Source organism: Lutra lutra, chromosome 10, assembly GCF_902655055.1.
Source record: "Lutra lutra chromosome 10, mLutLut1.2, whole genome shotgun sequence".
NCBI classification, from domain to species: Eukaryota; Metazoa; Chordata; class Mammalia; order Carnivora; family Mustelidae; genus Lutra; species Lutra lutra.
This window is the reverse complement of record NC_062287.1, coordinates 19,406,541-19,424,975: the sequence shown is the minus strand read 5'-3', so window position 1 is coordinate 19,424,975 and position 18,435 is coordinate 19,406,541. Positions and strand designations below refer to the sequence as shown.

Below are 18,435 nucleotides of genomic sequence, written 5' to 3'. Positions count from 1 at the left end.
AATAATAAATTAATTTTTTGCTAAATAAAATGTTTTCTGGAATATTGGCCTGTCATATATAAAACCAAGCTAAACAAAGCATTTGGAAAACATTCTGAGTATTTATCATCATGGAGAAGCATGATCCTCATCCAGAAAAACTCAAGGGTCAAGGCAATATCTCCTGAGGTGTCAAATCCATTTTAAACTCTATTATTTAAAATATTTGTTTTAGTGGCTCAGTCGTTAAGCATCTGTCTTCACCTCAGGTCATAATCCCAGGGTCCTGGGTTCGAGCACAATATTGGGCTCCCTGCTCAGCAGGAAGCCTGCTTCTCCCTCTCCCACTCCCTTTGCTTCTGTTCCCTCTCTCACGGTGTCTCTCTCTGTCAAATAAATAAATAAACAAACAAACAAACAAACAAACAAACAGACAGCATGGTACTGGCATAAAAACAGACACATAGACCAGTGGAACAGAGTAGAGAGCCCAGATATGGACCCTCAACTCTATGGTCAAATAATCTTCAACAAAACAGGAAAAAATATACAGTGGAAAAAAGACAGTCTCTTCAATCAATGGTGCTGGGAAAATTGGACAGCTATATGTAGAAGAATGAAATTCGACCATTCTCTTACACCATACACAAAGATAAATTTGAAATGGATAAAAGACCTCAACGTGAGCCAGGAATCCATCAGAATCATAGAGGAGAACATAGGCAGTAACCTCTTCATATCAGCCACAGCAACTTCTTTCAAGATATGTCTCCAAAGGCAAAGGAAACAAAAGCCAAAATGAACTTTGGGGACTTCATCAAGATCAAAATCTTCTGCACAGCAAAGGAAACCATCAACAAAACAAAAAGGCAACCCACAGAATGGAAGAAGATATTTGCAAATGACAGTACAGACAAAAGATTGATATCCAGGATCTATAAAGAACTCCTCAAACTCAACACACACAAAACAGATAATCATGTCAAAAAATGGGCAGAAGACATGAACAGACACCTCTCCAAAGAAGACATACAAATGGCTAACAGACACATAAAAAAATGTTCATCATCACTAGCCATCAGGGAGATTCAAATCAAAACCACATTGAGATACCACCTTACACCAGTTAGAATGGCCAAAATTAACAAGACAGGAAACAACATGTGTTGGAGAGGATGTGGAGAAGGGAACCCTCTTACACTGTTGGTGGGAATGCAAGTTGGTGCAGCCAATTTGGAGAACAGTGTGGAGATTCCTTAAGAAATTAAAAATAGAGCTTCCCTATGACCCTGCAATTGCACTACCGGATATTTACCCCAAAGATACAGATGTAGTGAAAAGAAGGGCCATCTGTACCCCAAAGTTCATAGCAGCAATGGCCACAGTCACCAAACTGTGGAAAGATCCAAGATGCCCTTCAACGGACGAATGGATAAGGAAGAAGTGGTCCATATACACTATGGAGTATTATGCCTCCATCAGAAAGGATGAATACCCAACTTTTGTATCAACATGGACAGGACTGGAAGAGATTATGCTGAGTGAAATAAGTCAAGCAGAGAGAGTCAATTATCATATGGTTTCACTTATTTGTGGAGCATAAGAAATAACGCGGAGGACATGGGGAGTTGGAGAGAAGGGAGTTGAGGGAAATTGGAGGGGGAGATGACCCCCCATGAGAGACTATGGACTCTGAAAAACAATCTGAGGGTTTTGAAGGGGCGGGGGGTGGGAAGTTGGGCCAGCCTGATGGTGGGTATTGTGGAAGGCACGTATTGCATGGAGCACTGGGTGTGGTGCATAAACAATGAATTCTAGTACACTGAAAAGTAATTAAAAAAATAAAAATTTTTTAAAAAAAAATAAATTAAATAAATAAATAAATAAAATCTTTTTTAAAAAAGTAAAATAAAATGTTTGTTTCTATCGCTTGTTCTTCCTGTGGTTTTGTCTATGCAAGAAGAACAAGCATCTTACTTGTCAAAAACTGAGTTTCTTTAAATTTTGAATTTTACCTTATGACCCAAACTTAGTTCTTAAATTGGTAAGTAGCAAAAATTAGCAAAACCTTAGCACTTTTCATTGATGAGAATTCATCATTTTGCTTTTATTCTTCTTCGGCTTTGGCTTATACTGCTTAGTCATGGCTGCAGGGTGAGCTTTACATGGTTTTATGAAACATTCAAATTTCTACAAAATCACAGTAAATAGAGTGCTTTCTTGATAAAACGTAACATTTACAACTCTGAGCTGAACAACAGAAAAAGCCTGTTTTTATCAGATACACCAGAATGGAGACATGTCGCTGCCATTACTCTATATGGCAGAAGAATCTTAGAAATTGGTAAAGAAATGCTCTTTTTCTATCAGAGAGTTCCAAGTGTTGAACCAGATTCCTCTTCATTTCTTCATCCCTCTTTATGTGTTTTCTCATTCAATGTATATTTTCGAGGACCTTCAGATCACTCAAAAGAAAGAGAGAAAGAGAAAGGAGAGAGGAGGGAGGAAGGAAGAAAACTGCTGAGCCCTGGAATAATGGAAATCCTAGAAAAAATAAACATTATTTCAGACTACATATTTTTCCTTTATTTTTTTTTAAGATTTTATTTATTTGACAGACAGAGATCACAAGGAGGCACAGAGGCAGGCGGAGAGAGAGGGGGAAGCAGGCTCTCCACTGAGCAGAGAGCCCGATGCAGGGCTCGATCCCAGGACCCTGAGATCATGACCTGAGCCGAAGGCAGAGGCTTAACCCACTGAGCCACCCAGGCGCCCCAGCCTTTATTTTTAAAAGAACATTGGTGTTTGTTTTATAGCAAATATAAATATTCTGTCTTGGAACTCAAAACCCAAGCATGTGGTTTGGATTTCTTTACTAATTAAGCAGATGTAATGCTTCATGGCCCCTCAAAATACATTCTGACATGATCTGATGATACTTCAGAAGGAGGATGAGGAATAATAAAATTTATAAATAGAAATGAACATAGGATGAGAGGAGGTGGGGAAAAGGACAGTACTCTGACCATTATTCTTGAGGCTGAGGTCAGATTTCACAACTGGTTAGGGGGCTATGATCATTGCTTCGCATCAAACAGATGAATCCGTGAGGGTAAGCCCTTGCTGAGGTCCCACCCTGACACAGCTGCTGCTTCTCAGGGAGCTTCATGAGGGCAGTTTTCTCAGCCATTATGGATGAAGCTTTCTTTAGAAATCTGTATTTATAGTGGAAATCCTCTGATGATGACAGACTGCATCTGTATATAGGGCTGTGGTTTGTACACATGTGTGCATGTGCTTGTGTGTACTTTGTGTGGGGAGGATGGTTAGAGAGGAAAAGGGAGAGAGAGAGAGAAGTCTGGGTAAAGACTTACCCATGGAAGAGCATGCCAACTCTGAAGAGTTGTTGCTTCTGGTATAACTTTTCTAATTCTACAGAAAATAAAATATGCAATTTACCCCTCTTTTCTACTTGGCTGATTGGGGTACTATGATAAGGAAGTGACCAATCCTCCTCAAAGCCCCATGAAAGTGAAAATGCCATGTAACACATAAATGACAATTACATCTTGTGTTTTCTATCAGTGAAAATGCAGTTACCATGATATATGATCTCAGTAAATGTTGTGTTTGCTTTCTTTCCAGTAAGGACAGAGCTCCATATATGAAAAGAAATGACCAACATGAGCATAGTGACAACATTCTTCCTCATGGGTCATCCCCATGCATCAGCACTGGACATCTCCCTCTTGGGAATCTTCTTGGTGATTTATGTACTCACTGTGGTGGGAAACCTCCTCATTCTGCTGGTGATCAAGGTGGATTCCCACCTCCACACCCCCATGTACTACTTCCTGACCAACCTGTCCTTCATTAACATGTGGTTCTCCACCATCACTGTACCCAAAATGCTGATGACCTTGCCCAGGAGGCAGGGCCATCTCCTTTCCCAGCTGTGTGGCCCAGATCTACTCCTTCCACTTCCTGGGGAGCACCGAGTGTTTCCTCTACACAGTCATGTCCTATGACTGCTACCTGGCCATCAGTCACCCACTCAGGTATGCCAGCATGATGAGTGGGAGGACGTGTACCCTCCTGGCCATCAGCACGTGGCTCAGTGGCTCTTTGCACTCTGCTGTCCAGACCATACTGACATTCCGTCTGCCCTACTGTGGGCCCAGCCAGATCCAGCATTACTTCTGTATGATTGAATGCTGAGTAACTGTCAAATATGAGTGTGAAATAATAACATTTAGAGACATTAAAAAATGGAAAGTTTCTACCACTACGACAACCATATCAAGTAACTTCAAAATATACAACACAATAATAAAACTCATCAAGAAATGAGCATTTGAGATATAGGAAGGAATAGAAAGTTGAAAAAATCAGACCTATAAGCAAATCTGAATAACTATTGCATCATTAAAAATAATGTTCTGTTCTTAAACTTAAGAAGTCATGATTTGTAACTTCTGGTTTTATCTCCAACATATAAAGAGTTGAAAGCTGTCCCTTGCCTGATTAAAACAAGGCAAATTGGGATATACTGAAAATCAAGGCTTTTCTTGGACCCATCAGAGAGCTGAGGTCACAGGGCAAACTGGCCTGGGACGGTGATGTGTAATTAACATACAGCAGACTGCCCATTGTGACCTTCTCTTCTGTGTTGGTTTTAGAATGTGGTCCACCTATGAATGGTTGTCAAACTTTGTTACTGATTTCAAATACTCTCATATCACATTGTCTCACATATTAATATCCTGCCAGCAGACAGCCTTTGGAGGAGAACTAAATAGAATTCCTCCCATGTCTCACCCACTAACAACTCACTCCATGAGAGCCCTGTGCCTTCTGTTTCTATCTAATGATCTGAAGCACTATCAGTAGGTCATCTGACTCCCTCACACTTGTCACACAAATTCCACAATTTTCAAAATTCTAATATGGCTTTCCATGGCCCCTGCTGAGTGGGTGAACTAGAGGAATAGAGTGATAACGAGTCTGTAGGGTTTCACCATCTCCTTTGATCTAATATGTATGCCCCCTGGTCATTGTGATAATATGGGCATCCAAACACGGAAACAAGGTCCCTCAAAATACTTTGATAATGACAACTTTGAAGAAGGATAAGACCCTTATTATACCCATTTTGAAAATGTTCTCCCATCCTGACTTTCATTCTCTCAATTGAATGAATGAATTAATGAATAAAATCTCAAAAAATGTTTATTATGAATCACTATCACTCAAACCATTTCTATACATTCATTTAATCCTCATAACAGTATTTTGAGAGAGTGTCATTTTTGAGATGGTAAATTGAGGTACAAGTCAGAGAATTATTTCAAAACTAGTTTGAGACAATATTTGCTTCTGTTTGGGTGCAAGTATAGCATTTCTTTCTAATTTGTAAAAGAAATGTTGAAATCCCATGAACAGGTTACTTAAAGATATTTTCATTTTTCTACCTTCCACATTGGAAACATCATTGGCCCCAGGCTGCAGTGTGGGTGTTCCATCCTAGACCAGGTTGTAGTTTGGTACAGCAGGATTTCCAAGACTCTAAGAGGGTAGGAGCAGGAGCTCCCTGGGCAGACGACCCTCTGGCACCAGCTGCGGTAAAAGAATCCAGTGTTGAATGGTTTGGTGCTAACAGTGGACATCTGGTCAGATAGCATAGGAAATCAAGGTCAGAATATGTGGTGGAGACCAATGGCTTCTGTCCTTACTTTCCTCTTGATCTGCCTCACCAAACCTGGGAAACTGCAGGACCCTGGTAAGTTGGCAGTTGTTGGCAGTTCCTGAGAGGAGCATGTCATCACCACAGCCTGTCCCGACAGACCCACCTGGAGAGTTAAGGAGCTGCTCAGAGCTTAGAGCTCTTTCAGTGTGAGAGCAATGAACATGGTCACGATGTGCCAGGTGGAGGGGTGGTCACACTGAGATCCACACACAAACACAGATGTGATGGAGAAGGCAGTCACACAGCTGCAACCATGAATCAGTGACTCTGATATTTGCTTCTGTCCTTGGACACTATGCTCAGGAGTATAATTCCCAAGTTGTATACATAAACCTCAAGCAAAAATTTTTTTAAAAAGCATATTACAAAGTTAGGTATATGACTAAAACAACCCTGGTGTCTGAGTTTCAAGCAGAATACAGAATTTTTAAGAAGGCAAAACTATGTTATATGTCAACTGTAGCTCAACAAAATGAAACGAAAGATAGAGAAAAAATTCACAGAGAAAAATTTGATAGACCAAAACTTAGGCAAGTTCATCATCAATAAATTTTAATTCTGATTTTTAAAAATTCCTCAGACAAACCCGTGAAACAAATATTTCTGAGTGGATGGTTTTGGAGAACATTTAACACTGAGAACTACACATGTATATGTTGCATCTTGGTGACTGAATTATATTAGTATTTTTTTAGAAAAATGATGATATCTACTTTCCAGTGTTTATTTGCTCCCGGAAAATGTTACTATGTTTATAAGCTTCCATAGAGCTTTCTTCACTTCCTTGTTCCTCAGAGTGTACACCACAGGGTTTAGAAGGGGTGTCAGCACCGTGTAGAAAACTGCCACAACCCCATCCACAGCATCCCGGGAGCCTGGCCTCAGGTAAATGAAAACACAGGGAACAAAGAAACAAAGGACCACAATGCAGTGGGAGGCACAGGTCTGAAAGGCTCTGTGTCTCCCCTCTGAGGTGCGGATCTTCAGGATGGACCAGACGATGGACACATAGGACAGCACTATCAGGAGAAAGCAGCCCAAGGCCACGACCCCGATGTTGACAAAGATCACCATCTCATTGACAGAGGTGTCTGCACAGGCCAGCTTGAGGATGGGAGGGGCATCACAGAAGTAATGCTGGATCTGGCTGGCCCCGCAGTAGGGCAAACGGAATGTCAGTGTGGTCTGGACAGCAGAGTGCAGAGAGCCACTGAGCCACGTGCTGGTGGCCAGGAGGGCACAAGTCCTCCCACTCATCATGCTGGCATACCTGAGTGGGTGACTGATGGCCAGGTAGCGGTCATAGGACATGACTGTGTAGAGGAAACACTCAGTGCTCCCCAGGAAGTGGAAGGAGTAGAGCTGGGCCACGCAGCTCGGAAGAGAGATGGCCCTGCCTCTTGGCAATGCCAAGGTCATCAGCATTTTGGGCACAGTGACGGTGGAGAACCACATGTCAATGAAGGACAGGTTGGTCAGGAAGAAGTACATGGGGGTGTGGAGGTGGGAATCCACCTTGATCACCAGCAGGATGAGGAGGTTCCCCACCACAGTGAGTACATAAATCACCAAGAAGATTCCCAAGAGGGGAATGTCCATTGCTGGAGCATGGGGAAGACCCATGAGGAAGAACGTTGTGACGAGGCTCACGTTTGTCATTTTCCACGCCTTTGGTACCTCTCCCTATGGGAATAGAGAGAGCACCTAGCATTTAATTGAAAACTGAAAACCCATTTTCGTGTGTCAACTTCATCATTCCTGGAAGATAATGCAAGAGTTATACTCAACTTGCTTCATCATCATCCTCTCTTTCGCTCTCTTTTTCTCTGTCTCTTGCACACCCACAAACACATGCACACACCAATGGGGCGCACACAGATCTATGCAGTAGAAAGCCATAGAAATCCATTGTATAACTTCTGGTTATGTGTCATAAATGATGACAAATTTAGCAACACAAAACAATGCAAATTTCCATTCTTACAGTGTTTGAGTCAGGTGAGCTGGGTGTTCTGCTCAAGGGTGAAATCAGGATGTCATCTGAGTCTGGAATTTCATCTGAGGCTTGGGACTGAGGTGTCTGGCTTTCTAGCTGTTAGTAGGAATCTTCGCCCTCAGCTGTAGAGCCCACCCCCAGGTCCTAACCCCCCGGCCATCTGATACCATGGCAGCTTACTGCTTCAAGGCCAGTAGAAGAATCTGTCTCCAGTTTTCTGTGACAAAGTGTGATGTAACAAAATGCATCACAAGTGATATCCTGGTGCAGTCTCAGGTCTCGCTCGCACCCAAGGGGAGGTGATTTATCAAGGAGTGTTCACCAGGGGGCAGCAATCAGGGGGACCTCTTGGAACTCTATTTTCTCTCCAGAGTTTATGTGGAAACTTAAGAACCAAGAATTTAATTGCTGATAGGGCTGCACACTTCAAAAGTCTACAGAACAGCTGAATAATTCTCTGGGGTCCTCATAGGTAACTCAGCAGTAGTAATATCAGATGAGACATTATAAGTATTAAATAAGACAATAGATGTGAAGTCCTTAATAAAGTGTCTGGCACTTGATAGCTGCTCAACAAATGATAATGAATCATACAAAATTGCCTTGTGATACAGAACTGGCTTCCTATCTGTATCTACCAATATCTATCTACCAATCTACCAGAGTGGGGGGAATGAGAGGGAGAATAAATTGTCTTTGCGTCATAGAAACATCTCAATTTCAAAACTAGACCTTTTTTAAAGATTTTATTTATTTATTTGACTAACAGAGATCACAAGGAGTCAGGGAGGGCGGCAGGAGGTGGGGGAAGCAGGCTCCCCACTGAGCAGAGAGCCCAATGCAGGGCTCAATCCCAAGACCCTGGGATCATGACCTGAGCCAAAGGCAGAGGCTTTAACCCAGTGAACCACCCAGCACCCCTCAAAACTAGATCTTTGAGGAAGGGTTCATCACTGGTATTTGACTGATGTCTCACTACAGCCATCACCAGCTTATAAAGGGAGTTCCCTCAGGGGAGTTTGAGAAACTCAATGCTGTGACATGATTCCTGCAATCTTCTGTCTGATCCAGAAAATACCAAGCCTTGTACACTGTTGGCTCCATACTCCGTTTACAATAGGCTATCCTTTATAAGGTTCTAGGAACATATAATTTATACCTGTTCTCCCAAAACATAATTCACTGGCAGTTTTCTAACATATAACCTTCTGTCATAAATATCTAGATATTTAGATGAATATGGCTTTGTTAGAGATAATATCCCTCTCTCCATCTTCCACTCTCATACTCATAAATTCAGGCAATGCCCTTATAGGAGAAGACATCTCCATCAAGGATATGGCTCTTATTTAAGACCTACTACCTGAGACAGGAAGAACAGAACCAACACCAGAGGAAAGGATGTTGCCAGCTTGATGTAAAGAAATGTCAAGAAAAGGCAGGCTGAATTGATTTTTAATCCAAATTAGCTTTGAGTTCAGAATTGTTGTTAATTAGTCCTTTTTTTTTAAGATTTTATTTATTTATTTATTTATTTGACAGAGAGAGAGAGAGATCACAAGTAGGCAGAGAGAGAGGGGGAAGGAGGCTCCCTGCTGAGCAGAGAGCCCAATGCGGGACTTGATCCCAGGACTCCAAGACGATGACCCAAGCCGAAGGCAGAGATTTAACCCACTGAGCCACCCAGGTGCCCTATTAATTATTCTTTGAGGGATGACTATGAAACTGGCTCCACAATATGAGAGAAGCCACGATCTCTGATCCCAGCAAAGCTTAGACAAAATGTTTCCCATGTCTAGACAATGTGGCTTAAGCTACATCTAAACTGTAATTTTTATGGGTGAAGGAGAGTGGGAGGTTCAGGTTTCCAGGTATGGAATGAATAAGCCATGGGAGTAAAGGCACAGCATAGGAAATAGAGTCAATGGTAATGTCACAGTGTTGTATGGTGACAGATTGTAGCTGCCCTTGTGGTAAGCAGAGCATAAAGTACAGAGAAGCTGAGTCAGTATATTATATACCTGAAAATAGAGCAACAATGTATCAACTACACACAAAAAGATTTTGAAATCATATTTTTCAAATAAGAGAATAAATAAGAGAGACAGAATTATCATAATCATAGCTGTATGGATATCAGAATTGAAATAATGATACAAATAATGATAAAAATAGGTATCTGACATTTCTATTTTACCATTGGGATCCCATATCCAGGATATCTTCGTATTCAGATTAATTGAAATATGAGCCTTTTCATCAGGTAAATTGCAAAGTAGACTAAGATTTAACACAGGACTATCAATTATGGTGTCACTGTGTGTGTGTGTGTGTGTAGCGAGGAGAAAAAGACAGATGGAGACAGAAAGACTGAGTAACACAATGTAGAGGCATGTCTAACAATGCCCAAACATCTTACCTCCCAGGGGAAGTTCAAAAAGGAAAGCAGGAAGACTAAGAGAAATCTACCATTTTAAGAACTCACCTTACAGTATGATTCATTTTAATATAAAACTCAGCTGGGTTTTTTTCTTCCAATTTTTTACTATCATTGTCAAGGTAGTAGTTTGCAAGTTATCACTCAAAGAACAGATATATCTATGATTCTTTGGTGAGAGTGGCTCATTTCTATCCAAGGACTCAAGTAGTTGAAGTTCGGGGAATGAAAGGAAGATGGCTAGATGGATAGGAGCTTAACTTGATTTGGCGACCCAGGGGAAGGTTTCCTCTTGAGTCTTCAGGTTCCTTAATGAGCAGAAAAACAAGAGCAAGAGACTAATGAAAGGTTTTTAATAATCATGCATAGATGTCCCACTGTGTTTGCTTTTTGAACCCTCCTGAGAAAATTTCATGTCTTTCTGAAACTTGTGTTTATACCTAAGAGGAAGGAAGAGGGACCTAGTTACCCTGTTCCCTCAACAGTGATGCAGATAAAGACACAACTGTGGGCTCTCAACTTAAACTTGTCCAGAATCCATACATGGTCACCACCTGTCCCCACTCTCCATCTCAAGGCAACTCTCTCTTCCACTACTTTTTTAAGCTGAGTTTAAAATACCTAAATTCCTAAAAATTTTTGTTGCTTAGAGTTTTAGAGTGACTCTGCATAAGAAATACCTAAGGATACATAACTATTTCCCAGCTGTATACATAATAGGTTGCATTGCTCTCATAACTTTTATGGTCTTATAAGCAAGTATAAACACTTGATATATTAAATTAGTTGTTCTTAATTTGTAAATAAGCTTTTCATGAACAATATTGATTTCTTTGTTTTGAGGAAATAGTCTTTTCTTATTGGTTTGTCAGGACATTTACTAATTAAGGTAAATAATCCAGTTACTAATATCAACATTTATTGCTGACTTGGATGAAGAAGAAAGCTTCCTCGCACATAGTGTTTGTACAAATCTATGCAGTTACAGAGCCTTCTTTAGGAAAGCAATAGGACAGTAGTTGAAGTTAAGAATACATATACACTTAATTCCAGTAATTCATTTCAGGAATCTATTCATGATTATAAAAGCACCAGTCATAAGTGTCTTTATTCAAACATGTGCTTTGGGGAGCCTTGCTGGCTCAGTCGGATGAGTCTGTGACACTTGATCTGGGTCATGAGTTCAAGCCGCATGTTGGGTGTAGAGATTAAAATAATATAAATAAATAAATACATAATTAAATAAGTGAATGAAGTCTGTGTTCATACATGGTTTCTAGTGACAAAACAACTGAAAAGCAAGTGAATATTGTTACAGAGAGGGTTTAAATATCCTTACAGAGAAAGGGTTGAATAAATCATCATGCTGCTACATCATGAAATATTAAGCAGTTATAACTGTACCAGTTAACTCTGAGTGGCTTTTGCAGGATATTTTCAATAATGCACAGAAGTGATGTTAGCCTTGTGCCATCTTTATAAAGAAAACAATGACAATTTGTACATTGTAGGAGTATAGATAAAGGAGAAGAAGGATAAAAATGAGATTATTAAATTGACAGTTGAGAGGTAGTATTGAAAAAAGGACAAAAAAATTTAAAGATGAGAACAGAAGTATAGCATATATGATATAAACTGGTCGATTTAAATTATACACATTGTTATATACCTAAAGAAACCAGAAAATTAAAGATTTGGATATTGATCTATTGACTTGCATTGATGTCCACAATAGCTTAAAAAAAAAAGTAAGCTAAACAAAAATTTACATGTCAGTGGAAACACGTTCCCCCCCACCCCACACACACACTCATGTAACAAAGCCCTGGAAAAACCAATGAATCAAACTTGGAGGAGGAACAGGAAACAGGAACAGGCAGAATTATTGCAAAATCATGCCTAATATGTGACGACGGCCCACTGACGTTTCATGGAGGACTCCAGTCCACAGTGGCTTACCATCACCCCAGGCATGAACCCCTTACCACCCTGCCTTTCCAATCTCTGTGTTATTAACCCTGTCATGGCCATCCTCTGAATCATCCTCTCTCGCATGTACCTTTTACTGCCCTTGCTTCTGACCCAAAGTCTAAGTTGACATATCTATTGCTTAAGTCTAGATCCCATGTCTGTGTCTCTATTTGCTGGAGGGAATGGGAAAGCATCTGGTATTGCTGTTTCTATAGCAAAATGCAGCCCCAATTACAGGAAGAGGGTCTAAATGATACACAGCCAACCTGTGAACAAATAAGTATGCCAGTAAAGATCCATGGCTGTCCACTGCAATGACTGCACACCATCTGTATACATCCTTCCCTGCCTACTTACACACACACGTTGTCAGCACCAACTACAGCATGACTGTATGCCTCGCGTCACTCCCTTCACACATGGAGCCGTTCTGAAAAATCACCATTTATTCCATCCAGATCCAACTCTATCATTGGTTCTGGGGCAAGTCTAGTTCAACATCGTGTGCCCTATGGACAAAACAGTAAAATTACCATGAACACATCCTAGATATAATAATGGACTGAATGGGGGGAGGAAAATAAAATATGGAAACACGCACATACCAAAGCAATGTAGAAATACATGTCAAAGGTACAAGACTTATTTTGCAACTGGTTATGAGGGAATAGCTAACATTAAGGACTTCTGTCTTCTTCCACACATTGTCTCATCAGGACGCTCAGCATGTCAGTGTCGTCAATGGGATAAACCACAACATTGTTTCTGCGAGACAAAACACTCATGATCTTGCCAATTTATGCTGCACTCTTATGATTAATTTTTACATCTAGATGTAGTTATATGCAGGAACTCTCAAAGAATTACCTGGATTCACTGACTGGGTAAGGAAGAGGGCAGAGTAGAAAAATTACTGCCTTATATGTTAGTGCAAGTATTTTTTCAGCAGGGGGATAAAATCCTGTAATTTGACAGTTTCGTGTTGTATGACAGCCAGATACCTTTCATCACATAATGTGCCAAGGAAATGAAACCTTGGAGAGCTCCCACCCACCGTGGAAGTAGGGACACCAGGGGAAGTCAAGTCCTTTACCCTATGTCAGTCTGTCACATAAATCTTTTGAACTACTTATTTGGTATTTCAGGAGTAAATGAAATAAAAAGAAACTTGAGCACAGTATGAGCTGACATTGCTGAACATTGTCAAATTGGACCAGATTTGTCAACTAGCCTAACTCACCGCAAGGCAACTAGATGACCAGAAATGTCACTAAGGTGGCAGTTTTTTTCTGTAGGCTCGACTCCCACAATGCAGTTCACATATGAATTTCTAGGGCATCTGGGCTATGTTCTATTTCCCACACACCAGCTCCTATTAGCATGATGTCACCAGTATAGTCAACACATAATACCCTGTGTGTTCATGGGTGGGCAAGTCACTACAGCTAAATCGTTACACAAAAAGAGAGATCCAAAATTGTACCTGTCACATATGTGATAAAAATTAGCTTTGAATAAATAAAATTGTTGTGTAGAAAAATTCTCTTTAAAAGACAAATATTCCGGGGTACCTGGGTGGCTCAGTGGGTTAAAGCCTCTGCCTTCAGCTCAAGTCATGATCCCAGGGTCCTGGGATCAAGCCCCACATCAGGCTCTCTGCTCCGTGGGGAGCCTGCTTCCTCCTCTCTCTCTTTGCCTGCCTCTCTGCCTACTTGTGATCTCTGTCAAATAAATAAATAAAATCTTTTAAAAAAATTAAAAAATAAAAAAAATAAAAGACAAATATTACTGGTGATTCACAGACCTGTACCCCTGGGGCTAATAATATATTATACGTTAATAATAAATAAATAAATAGTTAAATAAAAGACAAATATTTCATTGCTTTTTATGACTGAGTAATATATATATGTGTATATATATATATATGTGTATATATATATATATATATATATATCACATCTTTTTCTATTCATCAGTCAATGGACATTTGGGCTCTTTCCATAATTTGGTTATTTTTGATAATGCTATTAGAAATATCAGGGTACATGTGCCCTTTTGAATCAGTATTTTTATACCCTCTGGGTAGTACAATAGCTAGATCATAAGGTGATGGGGATTGAGGAGGGCACTTGTGATGAGCACTGGGTGTTGTATGTAGGTGTTGAATCACTAAATTGTACACCTGAAACTATTACACTGTATGTTAACTAGCTGAAATTTAGATAAACACTTAAAAAGACACAAAAAGATTTGAGTAGAAATTCTTCATCTTGATTTGGTCAAATTATCAAAAACATTCTAAAGACAGAGAAAGGATAAGTTGTGCATTGAGGGAAAATGCTTACTATGCATAAACTAAAGAGAAAATAGAAAGTATTAGTTGCAGTTCAGGAATGTTCCCTCTATCCCTGTACTTTGAAGCGTTTTAATCAGGAACGGATGCTGGATTTTGTCAAATGCTTTTTCTGCATCAATTGAGAGGACCATGTGGTTCTTCTCTCTTCTCCTATTGATTTGTTCTATCACATTGATTGATTTGCAAATGTTGAACCATCCTTGTAACACAGGGATGAATCCCACCTGGTCATGGTGTATCCACCATGACCATGTGCTGTTGGATCCTGTTTGCTAGGATCTTGTTGAGAATCTTAGCATCCATATTCATCAGTGATATTGTTCTGAAATTCTCCTTTTTGGTAGGTTCTTTGCCTGGTTTGGAGATCAGGGTAATGCTGGCTTCATAAAAAGGGTCTGGAAGTTTTCCTTCTGCTTCAATTTTTTTGAAACAGCTTCAGGAGAATAGGCGTTATTTCTTCTTTGAAAGTTTGTAGAATTCACCAGGGAATCCGTCGTGTGCTGGGCTCTTGTTTTTTGGGAGGTTTTTGATCACTGCTTCAATCTCGTTACTAGATATTGGTCTATTCAGGTTGTCGATTTCTTCCTGCTTCAATTTTGGGAGTTTATAGTTTTCCAGGAATGCATCCATTTCATCTAGGTTGCTTAGCTTATTGGCATATAACTGTTGATAATAACTCCTGATGATTGTTTCTACTTCCTTGGTGTTAGTTGTGATCTCTCCCTTGTCATTCATAATTTTATTAATTTGGGCTTTCTCTCTTTTCTTTTGGATTAGTGTGGCCAATGGTTTATCGATCTTATTGATTCTTTCAAAAAAACAGCTTCTAGTTTCATTGATACGTTCTACTGTATCTCTGGTTTCTACCTCATTGATCTCAGCTCTAATCTTGATTATTTCCCTTCTTATGTGTGGAGTTGGTTTGATTTGTTGTTGATTCTCCAGTTCTTTAAGGTGTAGAGACAGCTGGTGTGTTCTGGATTTTTCAATTTTTTTAAGGGAGGCTTGGATGGCTATGTATTTCCCCCTTAGGACCGCCTTTGCTGTATCCCATAGCTTTTGGACCGAAGTGTCTTCATTCTCATTGGTTTTCATGAATTGTTTAAGTTCTTCTTTGATCTCCTGGTTGATCCAAGCATTCTTAAGCAAGGTGGTCTTTAGCTTCCAGGTGTTTGAGTTCCTTCTGAACTTTTCCTTGTGATTGAGCTCCAGTTTCAAAGCATTGTGATCTGAGAATATGCAGGGAATAATCTCAGTCTTTTGGTATCGGTTGAGTCCTGATTTGTGACCCAGTATGTGGTCTATTCTTGAGAAGGTTCCATGTGCACTTGAGAAGAATGAATATTCTGTTGTTTTAGGGTGGAATGTTCTGTATATATCTCTGAGGTCCATCTGGTCCAATGTGTCATTCAATGCTCTTGTTTCTTTATTGATTTTCTGCTTCAATGATCTGTCTATTTCTGAGAGAGGTGTGTTGAGATCTCCTACTATTAATGTATGCATATCAATATGACTCTTTATCTTGATTAATAGTTTTCTTATCTAATTGGCTGCTCCCATATTGGGGGCATAGATACTTACAATTGTTAGATCATCTTGGTGGATAGTCCCTTTAAGAATGATGTAGTGTCCTTCTGTATCTCTGACTACAGTCTTTAGTTTAAAATCTAATTTATCTGATATGAGAATCGCTACCCCAGCCTTCTTTTGAGGCCCATTAGCATGAAAGATGCTTCTCCATCCCTTCACTTTCAGTCTGGGTGTATCTTTAGGTTCAAAATGGGTCTCTTGTAGACAACATATGGATGGGTCCTGTCGTTTTATCCAATCTGCAACCCTGTGCCATTTTATGGACGCTTTTAGGCCATTCACATTGAGAGTGATTATTGATAGATACGTTTTTATTGACATCGTGTTACCTTTGAAGTCTTTCTTTCTGTAGATTATCTCTATATTTCTGTTCAATGCTATTCTTAGGATTTTTCCTCTTTTATAGAACCCCCCTTAATATTTCCTGCATTCCTGAACTTCATCAAATCTATCTATGAAAAACCCAAAGCAAATATCATCCTCAATGGGAAAAAGCTTGCAGCCTTCCCATTGAGATCAGGAACACGACAAGGATGCCCACTCTCGCCACTCTTGTTCAACATAGTATTAGAAGTCCTAGCAACAGCAATCAGACAACACAGAGAAATAAAAGGTATCCAAATTGGCAATGAAGAAGTCAAACTCTCTCTCTTTGCAAATGACATGATTCTTTATATGGAAAACCCAAAAGACTCCACCCCCAAACTACTAGAACTCATACAGCAATTCAGTAACATGGCAGGATACAAAGTCAATGTACAGAAATCAGTGGCTTTCTTATACACTAACAATGAAAATACAGAAAGGGAAATTAGAGAATCAATTCCATTTACTATAGCATCAAGAACCATAAGATACCTGGGAATAAACTAACCAAAGAGGTAAAGGATCTGTACTCAAGGAACTACAGAACACTCATGCAAGAAATTGAAGAAGACACAAAAAGATGGAAGACCATTCCATGCTCTTGGATTGGAAGAATAAACATTGTTAAAATGTCTATACTGCCTAGAGCAATCTATACTTTTAATGCCATTCCGATCAAAATTCTACCAGTATTTTTCAAAGAGCTGGATCAAATAATCCAAAAATTTGTATGGAACCCGAAGAGACCCCGAATCGCTAAGGAAATGTTGAAAAACAAAAATAAAACTGGGGCATCACGTTACCTGATTTCAAGCTTTACTACAAAGCTGTGATCACCAAGACAGCATGGTACTGGCATAAAAACACACACATAGACCAGTGGAACAGAATAGAGAGCCCATTATGGACCCTCAACTCTATGGTCAGTTAATCCTCGACAAAACAGGAAAAAATATACAGTGGAAAAGACAGTCTCTTCAATAAATGGTGCTGGGAAAACTGGACAGCTATATGTAGAAGAATGAAACTCGACCATTCTCTTACACCGTACACAAAGATAAACTCAAAATGGATAAAAGACCTCAACGTGAGACAGGAATCTATCAGAATCCTAGAGGAGAACATAGGCAGTAACCTCTTCATATCAGCCACAGCAACTTCTTTCAAGATATGTCTCCAAAGGCAAAGGAAACAAAAGCCAAAATAAACTTTTGGGACTTCATCAAAATCAAAAGCTTCTGCACAGCAAAGGAAACAGTCAAGAAAACAAAGAGGCAACCCAGGAATGGGAGAAGATATTTGCAAATGACAGTACAGACAAAAGATTGATATCCAGGATCTATAAAGAACTCCTCAAACTCAACACACACAAAACAGATAATCATGTCAAAAAATGGGCAGAAGATATGAACAGACACTTCTCCAGTGAAGACATACAAATGGCTATCAGACACATGAAAAAATGTTCATCATCACTAGCCATTAGGGAGATTCAAATTAAAACCACATTGAGATATCACCTTACACCAGTTAGAATGGCCAAAATTAGCAAGATAGGAAACAACATGTGGTGGAGGGGATGTGGTGAAAGGGGAACCCTCTTACACTGTTGGTGGGAATGCAAGTTGGTACAGCCTCTTTGGAGAACAGTGTGGAGATTCCTCAAGAAATTAAAAATAGAACTTCCCTATGACCCTGCAATTGCACTACTGGGGATTTACCCCAAAGATACAGATGTCATGAAAAGAAGGGCCATCTGTACCCCAATGTTTATAGCAGCAATGGCCACGGTTGCCAAACTGTGGAAAGAACCAAGATGCCCTTCAACGGATGAATGGATAAGGAAGATGTGGTCCATATACACTATGGAGTATTATGCCTCCATCAGAAAGGATGAATACCCAACTTTTGTAGCAACATGGACAGGACTGGAAGAGATTATGCTGAGTGAAGTAAGTCAAGCAGAGAGAGTCAATAATCATATGGTTTCA

General features: G+C 39.9%; 1 protein-coding gene and 1 pseudogene across 1 annotated transcript; one reads left to right on the top strand and one right to left on the bottom strand.

The window, feature by feature from the left end:
- Window positions 1–3,653: 3,653 nt before the first annotated feature.
- On the top strand, window positions 3,654–4,197 carry LOC125079668 (olfactory receptor 10G4-like; annotated as a pseudogene).
- A 2,251-nt stretch (window positions 4,198–6,448) lies between these two features.
- On the bottom strand, window positions 6,449–7,384 carry LOC125079529 (olfactory receptor 10G9-like). The gene has a single exon (XM_047693205.1). The coding sequence runs from the start codon at window positions 7,382–7,384 to the stop codon at window positions 6,449–6,451; it is 936 nt and encodes a 311-aa protein (XP_047549161.1).
- Window positions 7,385–18,435: the final 11,051 nt, after the last annotated feature.